Source organism: Desmodus rotundus, chromosome 4 (genome assembly GCF_022682495.2).
Source record: "Desmodus rotundus isolate HL8 chromosome 4, HLdesRot8A.1, whole genome shotgun sequence".
NCBI lineage: Eukaryota > Metazoa > Chordata > Mammalia > Chiroptera > Phyllostomidae > Desmodus > Desmodus rotundus.
In genome coordinates, this window is record NC_071390.1 from 77,713,424 (window position 1) to 77,731,031 (window position 17,608).

The 17,608-nt window shown below is 37.7% G+C and overlaps 1 protein-coding gene across 6 annotated transcripts in view; it reads right to left on the reverse strand.

Annotated features, from left to right (window-relative positions):
- HNRNPD (heterogeneous nuclear ribonucleoprotein D) overlaps window positions 1-14,489 on the reverse strand; it is a 16,824-nt gene extending 2,335 nt beyond the window's left edge. For 2 of the 6 annotated variants that reach the window (XR_008426609.2, XM_024574759.3), the window contains exons 1-7: window positions 13,938-14,489; window positions 12,074-12,130; window positions 3,143-3,311; window positions 2,344-2,505; window positions 1,098-1,226; window positions 588-687; window positions 329-475 (exon numbers count right to left, since the gene is read on the reverse strand). Coding sequence is in view for 4 of the 6 variants with exons in the window: in XM_024574759.3 (XP_024430527.1) it covers window positions 329-475; window positions 588-687; window positions 1,098-1,226; window positions 2,344-2,505; window positions 3,143-3,311; window positions 12,074-12,130; window positions 13,938-14,170 (997 nt within the window). In the remaining 2 variants the exon portion in view is untranslated. The remainder of the gene's footprint in view (window positions 1-328; window positions 476-587; window positions 688-1,097; window positions 1,227-2,343; window positions 2,506-3,142; window positions 3,312-12,073; window positions 12,131-13,937) is intronic. The other 4 variants (XR_008426610.1, XM_053922284.2, XM_053922285.2 and 1 more) reach the window with 4 other exon arrangements.
- Between the last annotated feature and the right edge of the window lie 3,119 nt (window positions 14,490-17,608).

Here is a 17,608-nt window from a genome sequence, read left to right on the forward strand (position 1 = left end):
GTATCATGCCAAAATTGGTTGGTCCAAGAACTGACATTTAGAACACCTTGAGCTTATAAGACCTGACCTAACCTTAGAAGTTTTCAAATACAAGAAAAACAAAGCCCAGCATACATATACAGAAGCACACATACGCCTTACCCTTATAGTGTGCATCTGGTACAGGCTGGGAGGAACCTAGCAATAAAATGGCTGCAGTTTCAAGTTCCCAGGAATTTGAAACCTGAAGAAGTTTGCACCAGGCAAAGCTACACTAACCTTTCTACCTATCCAAATTTGTACAAAATAAATGTCAAATAGCAGTTAATATAAAAAGTATAGTACTTACTGCTATAATCACCATATCCATAGTAGTTGTTGTAACCAGTGTAGTCATATCCTCCATAACCACCGTAACCTTGGCTGTTATATCCATAGTTGCCATAGCCTTGATTCCAATAGTTACTATATCCCTGGTTCCAGTTTTGACTGGGGCCTGCAGCACATTAATAGGTTCACTAAAGTCAGAAGATCAGCAAAGATCTTTACTTCAGGATAATTAAAAAGTTGAAAAGCTTAAGATAGAGTAAACTTAGGCTCTAGCTTACCACCACCTCTTCCACGAGCTCTTCCTGCAAATCCTCCTCTAGATGCCCACTGTTGCTGTTGCTGATACTGTTCCTTTGACATGGCTACTTTTATTTCACACTAAAAGACAAAAATTGTATTATGATTAATCAAGAAAATAAGTTTATAATAACCAAAATAGCCAATACTGTCTAAAACACAGTCAGCTAATTTGATACTTTTCTCAAAATCTGTGTATCAAAGAAATATTTGCTTGAGGTACGTTATATTACATCTTACTTCTCAGAAAATATCTTTTGGTAAAGCCTAAACAAAAATTTACTTAAAAACAAATGTTTCCCTCCTGCTCCCCAATAAAGGTGCCAAAAAAGAAAAGAAAAGAAAAAGTTGATCAATGACTGATGAACAAGAAGCCAATGAATGTCTTTAAAGCACAAGCACACCAAATGAAGCCTTTACAGAAAACTATGATTAAACTCTTCACAAAGCTAGTTTTTTAACAGTCCACAATTAAATGAAAGCTAACTTACTTTACTAAGACCAACATTGTGGTATTTCTTTTCCATTATCTTCTTCACTGGTTCCTCTTCCTTAAAAGTAATAAAGCAGAATCCACGCCTCTTATTGGTCTTGTCCATGGGGAGTTCTATGGATTCCACCTGATATTAACAAGTAAGTTTTAATACCTTAGAGTTTGCACATTACTGACAGTAAAGCACAAGCTTAGTGGGGGAAAAATGCACAAAGAAAACATACTAGTATATTTGGCCCTGAAGCTCTCATTCCCCGTGTCCCTCTACGTTAATTCTTTTAAAAAAATTCTTCAGATTACAATATCCATGCCACATAAAATGCCTTCAAACCTATTTATAAAAACAAGCTTCAGAGAGTAATAATATTTGCTGCCTAGTTCAGGGATCACAAACTCAAATGCCCATGAAGAACAAACAGAGGGCAACAGTCAATTTTAAGAAAATCAGAAAAAGAGACTGCAATTGGGAGAAAATGGGGAGTGGTAAAAACCACTAAAAACTGGAGAACATGACTGCCCAAAGGTGGAAGCTGCTACTCATCTTAGATGGCTGCTGCCGTGCAAGAAAGCAATTCCAATGCTGCTCGCTCTTACAAATATTTAAGAAAGCTAGATATTCAGATTTTTGTGGGAGATATCTGCATTCCTACACTAACAAAACATGTATTCAGTTTGAATCAGGCAAAAAGATGTCTGTAAGATGTATCTGCAGGCTATGTTTGTAGCCCAATGCCATATATTTCTCAGCTTTAAGTCATTAATTCATAAAAGGAATTTCTATCTCACTATTTCACCAAATCTATAATTAGCCTCATGAAATTTGCACCATGAATTTAAAATGAAAAGGCACCACACTCCCCTCTTAATTCATTCCTTTCTACTATTCTCAGCTGAACCATTTCTTTCTATATCTCAAGTAATCCAATCCAGCTTTCTTCCTCATGTTGTTTATATTTTTATTTATTCTATTAGTTTGGTAAATTTCATGAGTCATGAATATCTATTTCATCTTTGTGTATCCTGTGCACAGCAATTCTATGCATCCAGTACTTCCTCAATAAATGGAAAATTTGCTAAGACCTGCTAATTAAATATTAACAATATCTTTATTACAAAATAATCACATAATCTGACCAAAACTCAAAACTCTGAAAAACGTTTAACACAACAATTATATTAACACTAATTTGAAAAAGGGGGAGGGGAAAAAAAAAAAAGAAACAGTTCCAAACATTATCACATACCTCACCAAAACCACCAAAGTACTCCCTTATTTTCTCTTCAGGTGTATCTGGAGAAAGGCCACCAACAAAAATTTTTTTAACAGGCTCTTTAGTTTTCATGGCTTTGGCCCTTTTAGGATCAATCACCTTTCCATTCAATTTATGTTCTTTCTGATCCATGACCTAAGGAAATTCAAGTTTTTTTAAAATTTTAAGTACATATATCAAGTTCAGAAACTATTAACTTACTTAAAAATATAGTTAATATAGCTAAGGCTAAGCATATGTCAATTGACTCTTGATTAAACTGTCAAGCTGTGGTGATGTGACATCAGCTAACATACACCAGTATTTAAATAAAAAGGTCAGTAATAACCAGAAGGGGAGACATAAATAATTAGAAAACATCACCTATAACTGTCAGCAATATATACACGATTGTCACTTCCCCTTAGCCAAAGATTAAATGACTCCAAGTTTCTTTCTTGCCTAGCAAATTCCAAAAATTTGTACTTCTATAAACTTGTCACAGCACATCCTTTTAATTAGGCATTTCTAAGTCTTAATATTTTTACTGTTAATTTAGTAGAGGTTTGTACACAAAATGTATGCAATAAACTTTTTATAGCTGATCTTATTTTTAAAATATACTTGGCATAGTAAACAATACTTGAATCCGACTCTTCATAATATATTGGCAGTTAACTGTACCTCTTTCTTCGTATTATTGCAAAAGAGAAAATCACAAATAACGGGAAAATTTTATCAAACTATCCACATATTTTATATTATTAACCGATCAGAACACGTAACACACTACCTTATCTACACTCTCCGACTCTTTAAACAGCACAAAGCCAAAACCCCTTGATCGCCCTGTGATAGGATCTAACTTCAGAGTGCAGTCTACAACTTCACCAAATTTGGAGAAGTAGTCCTTCAGATCTTTCTTTGTAGTGTCCCAGCTAAGGCCTCCTATGAACATTTTCCTGTAAAGACAAAAAGCAATATTAAAATGCTAAAAATATATATCATACTTTGCCTTAAGTATCCATATCAAATAATACCTTTTTCAAACTGCCCCCAATTTATTGGGCAGTATATGAACATGTCATTCTTCCTACATAACCACATATCATTAACACCTTATTCGTTTTGAAAAGTTTTGCTTTATCACTGCTGCACCTGCATAATTACAATACAGTGAGAAAGCAGCAGATTAAGTCTTTTGACTTGGCAAAGATAAATGTATCCCCAAAGTAAATAAAACTGTACCTTAACTCTTCCTCATTACAAGTTAAATATTGGTAAGAGTAAAACACAGAATTTTAGCTTCAAATTTCTCTTCCAAATCTTCATTATACTTGTAAAAAAGCTACCCAATTCCCACTGATTATGTCTATGCTGAAGCTTTCTATTTAACAGTTCCTCATTAACAAAACTCTTAGCACATAAAATGGAAAATTTAAATCTCACAATTAAGTTGTAAACTAAGTTTTTTGATGTGCTAAGAGTACTTAATAAAAACAAAATAATCATATAAACAATTCACTGACCAAAAAGCATTATCTATTGAAGCACAATCCACTAATTCACCTAGATGATTTCTTTACAGTAGAACCTCAGTTAACCAGCAATAAAATATTTAAACCTTTAAAATGCTAAAATTGACTGGTGGTATATGGGAACCAGTAAGACACTTCAAGACCAAAAATATATATTCCCCCCGCAAAAAAAGGTGAAATCTTTTTTTGAACAGCAAAAGGCCATAAAGCTCAGATCTGGCAACTCCGTGATCCTTTTCAGATGTGTGCCCTGTGCCCCCCTCCAAAAAAGAACTAACTCAACACACACCTTCTCCCCTTTATAAAGAGACAGGACTGGAAATTTTTATTTTAAGGGTAAACTGTCAGAATTTGTTATGTGAGAGCTAATAAGTTCACCATGGGAATAAAATCATCCTTGCTCAATAATTTCTCTTTGTAACTGGAGTGGGTAGGGATGGAGATGTGGTACTAACTTCCAGCTCTGAAAAGAAATGAAAGCAGAAAACATCAACATCTTGTGGGCTTTTAGAATATTGCCACTAAAGCCAATTCTTGCAACAAGAAGCCAATTTTATCCCTGTAATAAGATCTTGCCTTCTGCGTCTCCCTTAAGATGCCAGATTAACTGAGGTGTTACTGATCTTACTATTTTACCCATAGACTTGTTTTCACTTCTAATGACAAGTTAACTTTTAATGCAAAATAAGTCTTACTTTAGGCATACACTGTGCTTCCGACTTCAGGTTAGGTTTTCAACTTGTACATACTTTCTAGAGTTGGGCCATTTATACGCCTAACTTTCAGGGCCTTCTCTGATAAAATTTCCATGTTTTAAGTAACCTTTATTAATCTTTATATTTTTATAATCAAACGAACATAAAAACACCCATGTTATATAGGTATTGTTAACATTTATTGCTAATTGCATGGGAAACAAGTTAAGGTATCTTTCATTACATTTTCTTTCATTCAAATAATACCTCTTGTAATATCCAATCCTAGTCACTTAAGTTACCTTAACCATCTTATTTAACCCTAAGGTACACAGTACCTCCTCCATGCATGAAAGTTCATTACCAACATTTACCCTTTCAGGACGAGAACATCACTATCTTCTATAAAACGAGAAAGAAAGATATTAAAGCAATAACCTCTTGCTCAGTTATCCATGGCAAGTTCCAGAACAGAAACAACTTCAACTAAGTTGAAATTTAAATATTAAATTACCACTTCTGTAATTACAGAATTTTTCATCAATAATTTAAGTTTTAAATCATTTCAGCCTGAGGAGACTGAGGAACAGACCAGAAACAGGAGTTCTCCTGCCTTTCAGTTTTAAGCTTTTTAAAATAAGGCTTTTGTATTTGAGACAGAACTAGCTTTAATTTTATTTAACCAAGGCAATGATTCTATTGGGTTAAGTGTCCTTATATTAAGAAACAGAAAACAATTACAAATAAATTATAACACTAAGAACAAGGCATGTTCTATTATTATTCACAGGCCCCAAATGTTTTTATACAGCATAGGAAGTCATTTTCCTTAAATACTAGATAAGCATACTAATTCATTAACTAGCCCTATAAAGTGCTCTCTAAAGAGAAGTTGTTACGCTGGATGGTGTGGCTCAATGGATTGAGTGCCAGCCAATGAACCAAAGGGTCACTGGGTCAATTCCCAGTCAGGGCACATGTCGGGGGTATGGGCCAGGTCCCCAGCAAGGGGTGCATGAGAGGCAGCCACACAGTGATGTTTCTCCCCTCTTTTTCTCCCTCCCTCTAAAAATAAATATAAGGTCACTAATGATGCTATCCTTCCTCATCAATCAAATCCTATTTACTCAGAATATAAAATATTTTGCCCAACTATAATTTATACATATTTCATAAGATTACTATTTTTCAAAAAATTACAGCAAAATATGTAAACCTCAGCTATCCAGAATCTTTAAAGGAAGCCAAATGCTCCCACCTTCCTTAAGGCACTGCCAGCCTTCCCTAATCTCTCTCCAATTGTTTTTTAACCTTCAATTATTTGAAATAAAATTTTTACTTCTATAACACATCACCCTTCTGCCTTCTTAGTTACAGTAATTATAATCTGACACTGTCAGTCATCCCTCATATATTATGCTACTACAGTATTTATTATTAGTTATTTATTATTACACATAATGCACCTCATCCTAGCTCTTTTAATAAGTTACTTTTCATTTTTGCCAGGTTAATCATTAGTGGCTTTTCTAAAATGCCTCCCCTCCCATTTTGCACTCAAACTTTCCAAACTTTGTATACAGTCTCTGAGTAAGCCTTAGTAGCGCTTCTGAGGCAAACGCATTAACATCTGGTAGGCCCAAATACACTATTTCTGCTCTAATCAAGGAAAATTGCTGCACAACGGATTACCAGACAGGTAAATATGCTACAACAAACACAAACCACACCAAATCCACTCCACCTGTACTAAAAAGAACAATCTTTATTCAGTACGAACACCGAAATATCACAGTATGGTACAATAAGGTCTGTTAGCTTAATTTTGGATAAATGGGAATTTATTTTTGCCTCTACAACATCAGCACTCTAACATGCTCTCCCTCAAAATTATGAGATGGCAATATGATACCAATTTAAATTTTCTATGGTTTATATTATTGTATCTTGCTTAAAGCACAATACCTATTGTCCATCCAGATTACCTCTGCTGCCTTGAATACAAAGACTGACTTCCAAGTTGCTGTCACTCCTGCAGAGATGTGCAAACACTTTACAATGAAGTACAGATAAAGTCACAAAAATCCTAAGCAGCCAAGTTAAAACTATGTCATAAGACTCATTCAAGTAGCAACAAAAATGGGCCCCTAATGCTGCAATCAAGTTTAAGATTTGATTTTTAGTTGTATCAATAATCTTAATTAAAATGTAGGACTTCATCTATAGTACTTTATTTAAAGAAAGTTTTAAAATCCTACCTATAAGCCATTTAGCACCCAAAAGGCAACATATTCAATTTAAAACACCTCCTCAGCAACGGAAATCTCCTTGCTTTTACTAATATTGATTTTACACATTATAATATTAAATGACAAGCATAAAGTTATGTAACTCAGTGCAAGTGACTTATCTAAATGCCATGCAGTATCATTTAGAAATTTAGGATGCTTCGTGGGACATACTTTGGAAAAAATTAATTCAGAGGCAGTAAACCAAAACTACCTAGGTTTAAATCCTACCTCCACCACTTCCTAACTGTGACCCAAGGGGCAAAAAAAAATTCCATGATTGTTTCCACATCTGTGAAAGAAAAATAAAAAAAAGAAAAAGAAAAAAGGACTGAGATCCTACCTTATACCTGCAAGTGAGAATTAAATGAACACACTAAGAGGACACAGAAAATAGTCTGATGTACACTAAGTGCTTGATAAAAATAAATTATTATTTAGAAGTAACAGTACAGTCTAGGCATAATTTAATAAAGCTTTTTCATTTTTTCAATGGTATAATTTAAATCTGCATGAGCGATATGAAGTTTCCAACATTAAGGGGGAAAAGGCCTGGATGAATTTTATATAAAAGGATCCTACGATTATTTTCAGACATAATCCAGAAATCTTTTAAGTATCTCACGTAAAAAATACAGAGACTAAAAATTAGGTTATCTAAGACTCTAAGCGTAGTTCCAAAATCACCTGACGACTCATCTGGTTATGTTAACACCAGTTAATGGTAATAAGGAATAATTTCAAAATATAAAAGGCAATACATATGGTACAGAGCTGGCTGGTGGGTAATGTTCTGATTTAATACTTTTTCCCCCCCTTCCATCCAAGGAACTTATTCCGTGTACTTTTGGGGTGACAAGGTTTAACATTCCAAAGCCAACAGTTTTATTTCAAGACACTTCCCCTAACAAGTCTTTACTGTGAAACACCTCATTCAAGGTAAAATATATATAATAAACATCATTAGACTTCCAATTTTAGAATAGGGATCCTGCCACCACCAAAAAATTCTGTAACTTTCAAACATTTCTGAACAAATCATGATCTTCATACATGGTTTTATAACAAGTTCTGACAGTTTAAAAAAATACAACAGGATGTAAATGTTACTTACATTTCAAATATATAACATGACAAACCAATCACTGTCACCTTTTAATGTTACTCAAGCACATATCTAACCCTTATTTAAATAAATGTTTTGGTATTTATCATTGTAATTATTCCTTTAAAATTCTAAAATGACAGTAAGCATAATGAAATCTCACCAACACGTAAATTTATTTTCCTTAGAAATTATAGATTAATTTTAAAGCCACTAGTTACCTATAATGGAAGGCAATGGGTTCACTTTGTGCAACTAGATAGTATCCCATGTTAACCATTTTAGATTCTGTGTAAACATGCCTTTGAAAACAGCTTGATAAACTTTTAACAAGTCAGTAAAAAATTCCTCTAGCCTACTATATTAAATCCCATTACTTTACACTTTAGAATGAACCCAAGTGACTAAAAAATGTAAATTGAAAATATAATAGCTATTAAGTTAAATATGACAGATTTTGAATAATCTTTTAAGTGTTCAACCCCAAACCTCTCCTTTTTCTTCATTTCATTCCAAGGCAGGAATGACATGTTGAGTTTTTACTTTTAAAGTAAACTCTTCAGCTTTGTAAGATCAATTCCCATCTACCTAGATGTTAAGGTATAGGATTTCTTTAACCTAGAGGTTAAAATTCTGGTTAACTGAGATTACTACACATTCACAAATTCTATAAAGATTTCTACTGGAAATCAATTTAGATATCAACACTAAATTCAGAAAATGATATTCACCTTTATTTTAAATTTCAGAATCTTGCCATGCTTAAACTTTTTATTGTAAGGGAAAGTTACAAAAGATTCATTGATGACATTGTCTGTTGGTTACTTTTGGAGTATATTTGCTGGTAGTTTTTCATCCTTCTCACAAAACTTAAAAGGGGAGGATTTTCCTAGCTGTTTTGGCTTGTGATAGTTTCAAGTCTAGGTAAGCAGGAGTTTACACATCACCCAATACTTAAAGCTATCACCTTGTTTATTGGCCAAACACTGCCAGTAGTTAAGAGTCTCCCCACCCCACCCCCAATAGTCTTAAATGTCTAACTGCAATGTACAATATAATATTCCAGAAACTAAAACATGCTTACCTTTACTCCACAGGACTAAACCACTGGCAGTATCAACTATTACGACACAGGACAAATACACACAAGCTATGAAAGCAAGCTACGTAGTCAATCTTCCTGTGATGAGCGTTGTTTCCAACACATAGAGATCAGCAAACCAAGTAACAAACACGTTATGTTACCTGAGACCACACTGTTGGAAGTGAAGTAACAGAAACAGATCCCACGCTTCCAGCATCCAGTTCAGTGCCCTATCTACTAAAATGTTGAAGCAGAACTAAAGTGAAATAAAACTTTGAACTAACAGAAGTTATGTTTCACTCCATTTGTAAACCTGCACCCATTTGAGGTACACAGCTTAAAGTAGAATAGGAGAAAAATTATTCTATTCCTTTTTTAAATGCTTTCAAGTGTTGCATGTTATCACTTGAAGGCTAAAATTAATCATCCTACACATTTGCCCAAAAATCCCAATAGTAGACTCAATATTTCGTTGTATTAGGGCAGCGGTACAAATGACAAAATACCCAGGCAATATTAAAACTACAAGGTAAAATACACTTACATGGTTAGTCCCATTTCTTAAAAATTAACGGGAGACAACCTATAGCAGAGTTCACAAAATTCCCAAACAGGCAAATCACACTTTCGTAACTAAATGGGATTATTTTGTTTCCTGCCCAATCCAATGCAGACCGGTCAATTTACCTATCTTGTAAAATTGTCTAAAAGCTTATACAGTGTAACAGTTTTCTACTGATCCTGAGATTTCAAAAATTGCCTCCAGGTAGCTTGCTACATGGCATGTACATTTTGCCAGACACTGAATTTCAAGTATCTAGCCTAACAGAACTGCAGCCCTGTAGAGAATGTGAGTCCATACCAAAATAGGAAACCCCAGTGGAAAGGCTTCTAAGTAAAAAGTGAAGACGTTAAAGTTGCAGAGATTAAAGTGAGGTGAACTCAGAAAGGCCGTTTACTATGGAAATAATTTTTCTAAAAGCCCATAGTAAATTGTGAAAACACCCACTAGGGTATGTAGCAGGCATGTCCTCAAAACAACTGTGCATTCTTACACTCAAATTTTTACAGAAGTTTTAAGTATACAACAAACTTTTAAAAATATTAAGCAGTCTTATCCTCACTAATGAAGACTATTATGAAACTGCTGCCCAATGTCGCTCAAACTGGGACACAAAGAAAGGAACACGTAAGGGTGGAAAGTTCACAAACACCAAACTAAGTTTAATGCTCTTGAGATTTTTGTTCAAAAAGAAGAGTATTATTAACAAGATGAGGCTGGGTGATCAGGAAGTAATTTTAAAAAGTCAAATAGTAGACTTTAAAAATGAGAAGATTGCCCTGGCCAGCCTGGCTCAGTTGGTTTGAGCATTAGCCCATCATGGAAAGGTTGCTGGTTGCTGGTTCAGTCCCCCACTGGGGCACTTGGCAGAGGTAAACCATTGGTATTTCTCTCCCTCCCTCCCTTCCCCCTCTCTAAAAACTAAACATTTTTTAAAAATTAAAATAAGATTATGTGTTAAACATAACCGTGGTTAACTTAAAATTAACCTCAACAAAATCCAATTTTCGGCAGGTAATAATTGGTCGCAATCTAAAATGTACATTAAACTATAAAACTTTAATTGCCCATTTTTTCTGAGAGGTCACTCAAAAAACTTGTAAAGTTATATAGTATTAGGTAGCAGAGCAAGTAAGTTTATAGTCCTTTCAAATTACTGAAAAGAACTGCGTGTATAATAGAGTAGAAAAGTGAAGTGCAGTTACAGTTTAATCTTAGTTTGCTACTAGCAACAGGGGAAATATCACTATGAGATCATAACCTTCATTATTTTGACAAGATTAGACGCGTTCAGGGAGGTATGGCTATAGATGTAACTTTCATTATTCTGTATGTCAAACTGCCCCCAGTCTCTTCTTTTGCTTTTCCCTTTAGACTATTGCTGCCAAGTCTGCTTTATCTCCAATATAAAACTGGACAGATTTCAGTGGATGAGAATACAGTACTAAGAAAAGGTCGTGAATATTTAACATATTATCCAAACTGGGCTCTATTTACAAATTACTGGCCCTCTATACTCCAGTGGTGGTGTATTAAAAACTGCTGGAAAATGCAAATATAATCCTAAATAAAGAATAACATTTAAGGAAATGGAATAATGTAAACAATGATTCTCAATCTACCAGCCTTCCCAAGAGAACTCATGCAATTGTGAACATGTCAACCAACCAACTGTAATTAACATTCCAACCAAATCACACACACAAAAAATCTGATTTAAGAGCTGTAGTGGAAAGCCACATCAGCCCACCTCTAATACATATCCAATTCTTAAAGTTATATTTGTAAATATGGCTGGTGATAAAAGACAGATTTTTGCATAATATACACAATGCTACTTTAAAAATTTTTTACTTTTGCACCTGAAACCTGTTAACCAGTGTTATCCCAATAAACTCAGTAAAAAGAAAAAAAAGTAAAATAGGGAAAATTAATTTTAATGTATTTTATTAAACTCAATATATCCAAAATATTACCAACATTTAATCAATAAAAATTTATAAGTAAAAAATAAAAAGTAAAAACTTTTACTTTTGACATCTCCAGAATATTTCAGTATAACATGCAAGACATTTTAAACACACAAGACTTTATATCAAGTATCCTTGACATTTAGAACTTAGAATTCCAAAAATATGTCTTAAAAACAAATCAAATTTGAAATGACAGTATTGCCCAGATTTAAAAATATTACTAACTATATTAAGCTTTAATTGGCCAAACCACAATTACATGCATTACCACAGACCAAAAACCATGTAATGGCATCAGTTTTGCCCAAAGATCACTCACAATGCCTAAAAAGGTTTTATATCCCAGGTACAAGATTATCTTACTGTACTAATGTCTAGAATTTCCTGGGGAGTCATTGGGCAACCAACCAAAACACAGCCTCTGCAAGTTATGACTATTGAAACCTTTATAATACAGAAATAAAATTTAAAAGTTTTACCATTCTTCCCGCTGTGCCGCCGCTGCTTCAGAGTGTCGTGGGGAGGAGTTTGAATGGCTAGGGAATTAACAACCGGTACAGCAACCAATCAAAATTCTAGTTTTAGTTTTTGACATTGTTAGGGTTAAAAACTTTAATTCATTCACACTTCAGTTCAACAGTAGATAACTACAAAGGCAGCTGCTTTGTGATTTGAAAAATCAGAGCTAACAGAAAGCCTGCCCCAAACAGCAAATTGTACAATTACTCATTTTGGTGCCTCTGTCCAAAGAACAGAATTCAGAAAACAAAAACAGAAATATTAAAGGCTTAAGTTTCCAAATATTTAACACATTCCTTTCTGAAATTAAGCTATATATTATTCAAGATTAACGAAGAAAAGCTACTTTCCTATCCCACTTTCAACTCTCCCAAAGTCAGCACAATCAGCATAACAGCTGGACAAATCTATCTGGGCTGATATTAAATCCTATTTACTCCAAAAGGCTTCTCTTTCCCCCCTCCAAATCTTGAGCTCTTTCCCAACTGCTTTTACCTTTCCAACACCTTTCTCCTTGTTATAGTGAAATAAATTCACACACACACTACAAAAAGAATTGGAAGCGTTAACCCAAGGTCAGTAGTCAGTGAAGGGAGTAAGAAAACCCAACTAAGAATCCCGATTTAGTCCCTCCTGCTAATTCCTGTATTGTGCTCCCGCTCCCAAATGCTGCCTTTTTATACTTAAGTGCAGCTTTAGGTAATGTGTACAACCAATTCCAATTGGAGGAAGCAAGTTACTACTTAAAAACTTGTGGGGGGGGGGGAATTCATGCCATAGCATAAATAAGATTTGTTCACTTTTTTGAAAGGTTGGTGGCCCCCCCGCCCCTTAACAGTGGGTAGGAGCGGGAAGGAGAAATCAAGAGAGACCAAAAAAGGACCCGGGTGGCGAAGTGTTTTGTAAAAAAGTGGAAATTGCATAGAAAAAGTAAAGTGGGTAAGACTACAATCTGTACAAACAATTGGGGAACCCAGTACCTGAAAGCAAAAAAAGGGTGCGCGGTTAGTTTAACTCGGCAGGGTGGGGGAAGGGCAGCCAGCAAGCCGGAGGTAGAACAGCTCCAGTCAAGTGCAGGCCCCGCGGACAAGGAACTTAACCAACGCCCGTGGAGCAAAAACCATTGTACCAACAGGCGATTCGGGGAATTTCATATTATCCAATTTGTTCCCTAGGCTGAAAAGTAGGGACTATGTAAGCAAGCCGTTGTGCGATAGTGTAAAGTGGAAAAACGATGAGGTCGAAGCGAAACTTATCAAAATACTAAAAAAAACCCCTCGGCCTGAAGCCGAAACGTAAGGAGCACAGGTGGAAACCTACACGTTCCCCCAAACATATGCTTATAAAACAATCGCAACGTCTCGGGGTGCTGGAGTGAGACGCACCAAAACCTTAGTTAGGGTCCACGGATAAAGGCTTTGTGTGTGTTTTTATGCCCGGGACTTCAGAAAACAGGGAACCGAGGAGACACAGCGAAAGAAAAAAGAAAAAAAGGCACCCAATACAGGCGGGAAAAAATCCTGGCGGCTAAGTCGGTGGGAGGAGACCCATGGCAAGGGAGGGAAGGAGGGCGGGCCGGGGAGCAGCATGGTGATGGCTAAAGGTGGAAACGTGTGTGATGGGGGAGGGAACAATAAGCAGGCAGGGGGAGAAGGAAATGAAAACCCCAAGAATATCAATGTAGAAAAGGGGTAACAGTGCAAGAAGGGTGCATGGGGACCAGGAGGGAAGGCGGAGAGCGCGAACGAGGCCTAATGGCGGGGAATAGGGAGGGGGAGGGGTAACTTAGTAGGGCCTGGCTACCCCGGGCCGCCCCTTACTCACCCTTCATCCTCCTCGTTCTTACTGGCATCGATCTTCGCCCCTTCCGACTCGGCGCTGCCCCCTTCAGTGCCTCCAGCCGCGGTTCCGCCCCCGGTCCCGGCTCCGCTTCCCGCCGCCGCCGATGCCCCCTGCGCCGCCGCCACCATGGCTCCCTCCTGCTCGCCTGCCGAGCCGCCTACCGCCGCCGTTGCAGCCGCCGCCGCCCCGTCTCCGCCGAACTGCTCCTCCGACATAGTGCTACTGCCTCTGCTGCCGAAGAGACTAGACAAGCCGCTGCCGCGAACCGAAACTAGCAGTAAAGTAATCCCCGCCGCTGCCGCGCGCCCGCTGTACCGCGCGAAGCACACAACAAGACAGAGAAGGCGCGCGTGGCAGCAAAGGCTCCTGCGCCTCTCCCTGGCCTGCCCACCTCGCCTCCCACTCTCGCGCAGCGCGCACTCCCGCTCTCTTAGACTCTACTAAAAAAGAATAAGCAGCAGCGGCGGCCGCTCTTGCCTCCTCGCTTTAATGGCGCCGCCGCGGACCACCTAAAATGGCCGACGGAAGAACGGCGCGTCCCGGTCACGTGATGCCTGAGCGCGCCCTTTGCACTTCCCCCGCCCCTTCTTCCTCCTCGGTCCCGCCCTCTCGCTCCCTTTTATATTTTCCTCCCTCGCGCGGCGCCGCACACCGTGGGGCCTTTAAAAGGTACCGGAAGTGGCGTTCTATAAGGCGGCCGCGCGGGGACCATCGAGAACAAGGAGCGCTGTTTCGAAGGCGCGGCTAGAGGTGCCCTTTCCTCTGTCTCCGCCCTTCCTAGGGTTCCTGGATTCCGGTCACCCACCCACCCCACCCACCCCTACTCTCCAGCGGCGGACCGGGGTTTGGTAGCACCTCCCGGAAGGCGGCAGTTCCCTGTGCGCCTGCGGCGTGGAGGGGGGTAGGGGAGCCGCGCACCCACTATTCCTTATGTCCTAGAAGTTCCCCACCCGAGAAAGGCCGCTCTGAGGCGTACTCCCTGTGCCTCCGGCTCCGTGCTGAGTGCCGTTTGGGGACCCTTGGCTCACCGCTTGCAGAGAGAGGCGCCAAGGCGGGCTGCGCGCGTGCACAGACTGCCACAGCTCCTCAGTCCACCGTTATCGCCCGCGACCGGGTGACATTGAGGTTTCCCGTGCTGCCGCCGCTGCGCTCTCCACCCCAAGGCGGGCAGGCAGAGACCGCCAAGGATTAGGGCTTTTTTATCTTTTAAGATTTGTTTTTCAAGTATGATTATTCCTTGCCTGCTTTTCTCCTGAAAGTTTTCGTCAAAAGAAGCAGGTAACTTCTATATTTTAAGGAACAGGAAGTGTTTTGCTTTTTTCTTTCATTTGGAAATCATAAAATGTACCTCTATTCTTTGAAAATACTAAGAGTTGAGTAGTGTGTTAGGTCAACCAAGGATTCGTTTATTTTCATGATTTTTAGTCCTTGTAGTAAATAGTTAATATATCAGTGTGTGGGTCATCTGTACAAGGTTTCTGAGTTTGTTGTGAGTGGGATTTGGGTGTGTGTGTTTTTTCATAACACCGCTAGGCATTTCATGCAGGGTAACAGTAAAATTGTTTTAATAGACCTATTAGAAATCCCAAATGCCTTTGCTGAAAGCTGAATTATTCGGGCTTTGAGATTTGCAGCTTCCTGCAGAACACAGAAGAAATAGCGTTTTTAGTTTCCAGGTACTTTTTTAGTGAACAAATTTTTTAGTGAAAGATTTGCCTATTTAGCATGTGCCCAGGCACTGGGGAAACAAAGACTAATGCAAAATACAGCAAAGCACTCTGAAGAGTTTAAGTATTTGTTTTCCAATATATAATTGAGTTAATTTGTCTTAATTGAACACTGTCCAAAAATCTCAAAGATTAAAAATATCTAATTTTTATTACTAATCAAGTTTGCAAACTTTGCACTGGAGAAGAATTAAAACTCAAGAATACAGATCAAAATGTGAAAATGTCCTAAAAATAGACTCTTACCAGCACAGCACAGGGTGTCAGGTGGGTCCTAGACTTTTTAGGGAGGATTATTCTGTAAGTTATATAAATGTCCAACCACACTATTCTGTACACCCAAAAGCAATATAAATTTGAATATCAAATGTAATTGAAAAATAAAAAGTATACACATATGGCCAGATGGATCAGTTGGTTAGAGTGTCCTCCTGTACACCAAAAGGTTGCAGGTTCAATTCCCTGTCAAGGCACATACAGGTACCTCGGTTGCAGGTTCGATCCCTGGTCACGGTGCCTATGGAAGGCAACTGATGGGGTTTTCTCAGTTACATTGATGTCTTTGTCTCTCTGTCTCTCTAAAATTCAATAGTCATATCCTCGAGAGAGGGTTAAAAAATGTATAAATAAAAGTATATGTTTAAAAAAAATGCCCTGGCTAGCGTACTCAGTCCGGACTGGTGCTGATGGATGTTTCTCTCTCACATTGATGTCTATCTGTCTCTTGTCCCTCTCTTCCTCCCTCCCTCTCTCTCTAAAATCAATTATAAAAAGTATATCCTTGGATGAGGATTTTTCTTTAAAAAGTATACACATATATAGTCTTATTGAATTGCTGTGTTAAGCAAATCACACACACACGCAATGTCAGGAAACAAGTATCTTAGATCAAGTGGTAGTGACTTTAGGTATGTGTCCTGTTAAAACAGTAGCTAAGGAGAAAGTGAGCATTGTGCTCAAGCCAAATAATCCAATTTAGAGACAACTAAAATCACCCAAAGGGAGGTATCTTGAATCTTTTCTGTCTTCACAAGCAGGTTCTTTTGCTCTTAAGACAGTTTTAGACATGATCACCACAGTAATGGACTTTCTCAAAAGGTTCATTTTAATTCATATGTAGCCCATTCATTTCTGGACTTTTGAAAGTTATATAAAAATGTATGTAAAAAATATGAATAATTTTAAAGCTAACACCTTTACTATATGCTATGTATTTATGCCGTATTACTGATATCTCTGTATATGGCAGTCCAAATCTCTGAACACTATGCTTCTAAATCCACACATTTCTCTTAGAACTCACTTCAATCCTAGTTCTTTTCACATTTCCTCATCTGCCTAGTAAACTCTATTTATCTTTCAAAACCTCAATCAAATGTACTCATGTGAAGCGTTCCCAGACTCCCTGAGGCAGAATTAATCATTCATTCTCACAGCCCTATATCCTTCCCTCTGTTATTCTAAGTTTGCAGTTGTACTAGATTATGAGTTCCTGGAGAGCAAAGACAATGTGTTGTGTGATTTTAGGGATACTCATAAATGTACACATAGTAGACTGCCATATAATTGTCATTTGAATTATAGAATGTCAAAATACAGGATATTTCCAACCTTCTGTGTTTGGGGCCTTTAAGGCAAACTAGGTGTGCTTTCACAGAATTGAAAGGCTCCTCTCCCCCCCATTCCATTTCATCTCTGGCATAAAACACTTCCCAAACCACTTGATGATATGTGAAATTCCTTAAGGAGAAAACCAAACTTTTATTCCACTATCTTATCATAGGTAACAATGTACTGTTTAAATGGCTGAAAATTATATATTGGCACTGTATTAGACTGGCCCAAGCCACTGCAAGGAAGCAATATCCCCTCTCAAAGTCTATGACATGTTTCAGATAACACTGCAATACTGGGTCTTCACTGAAT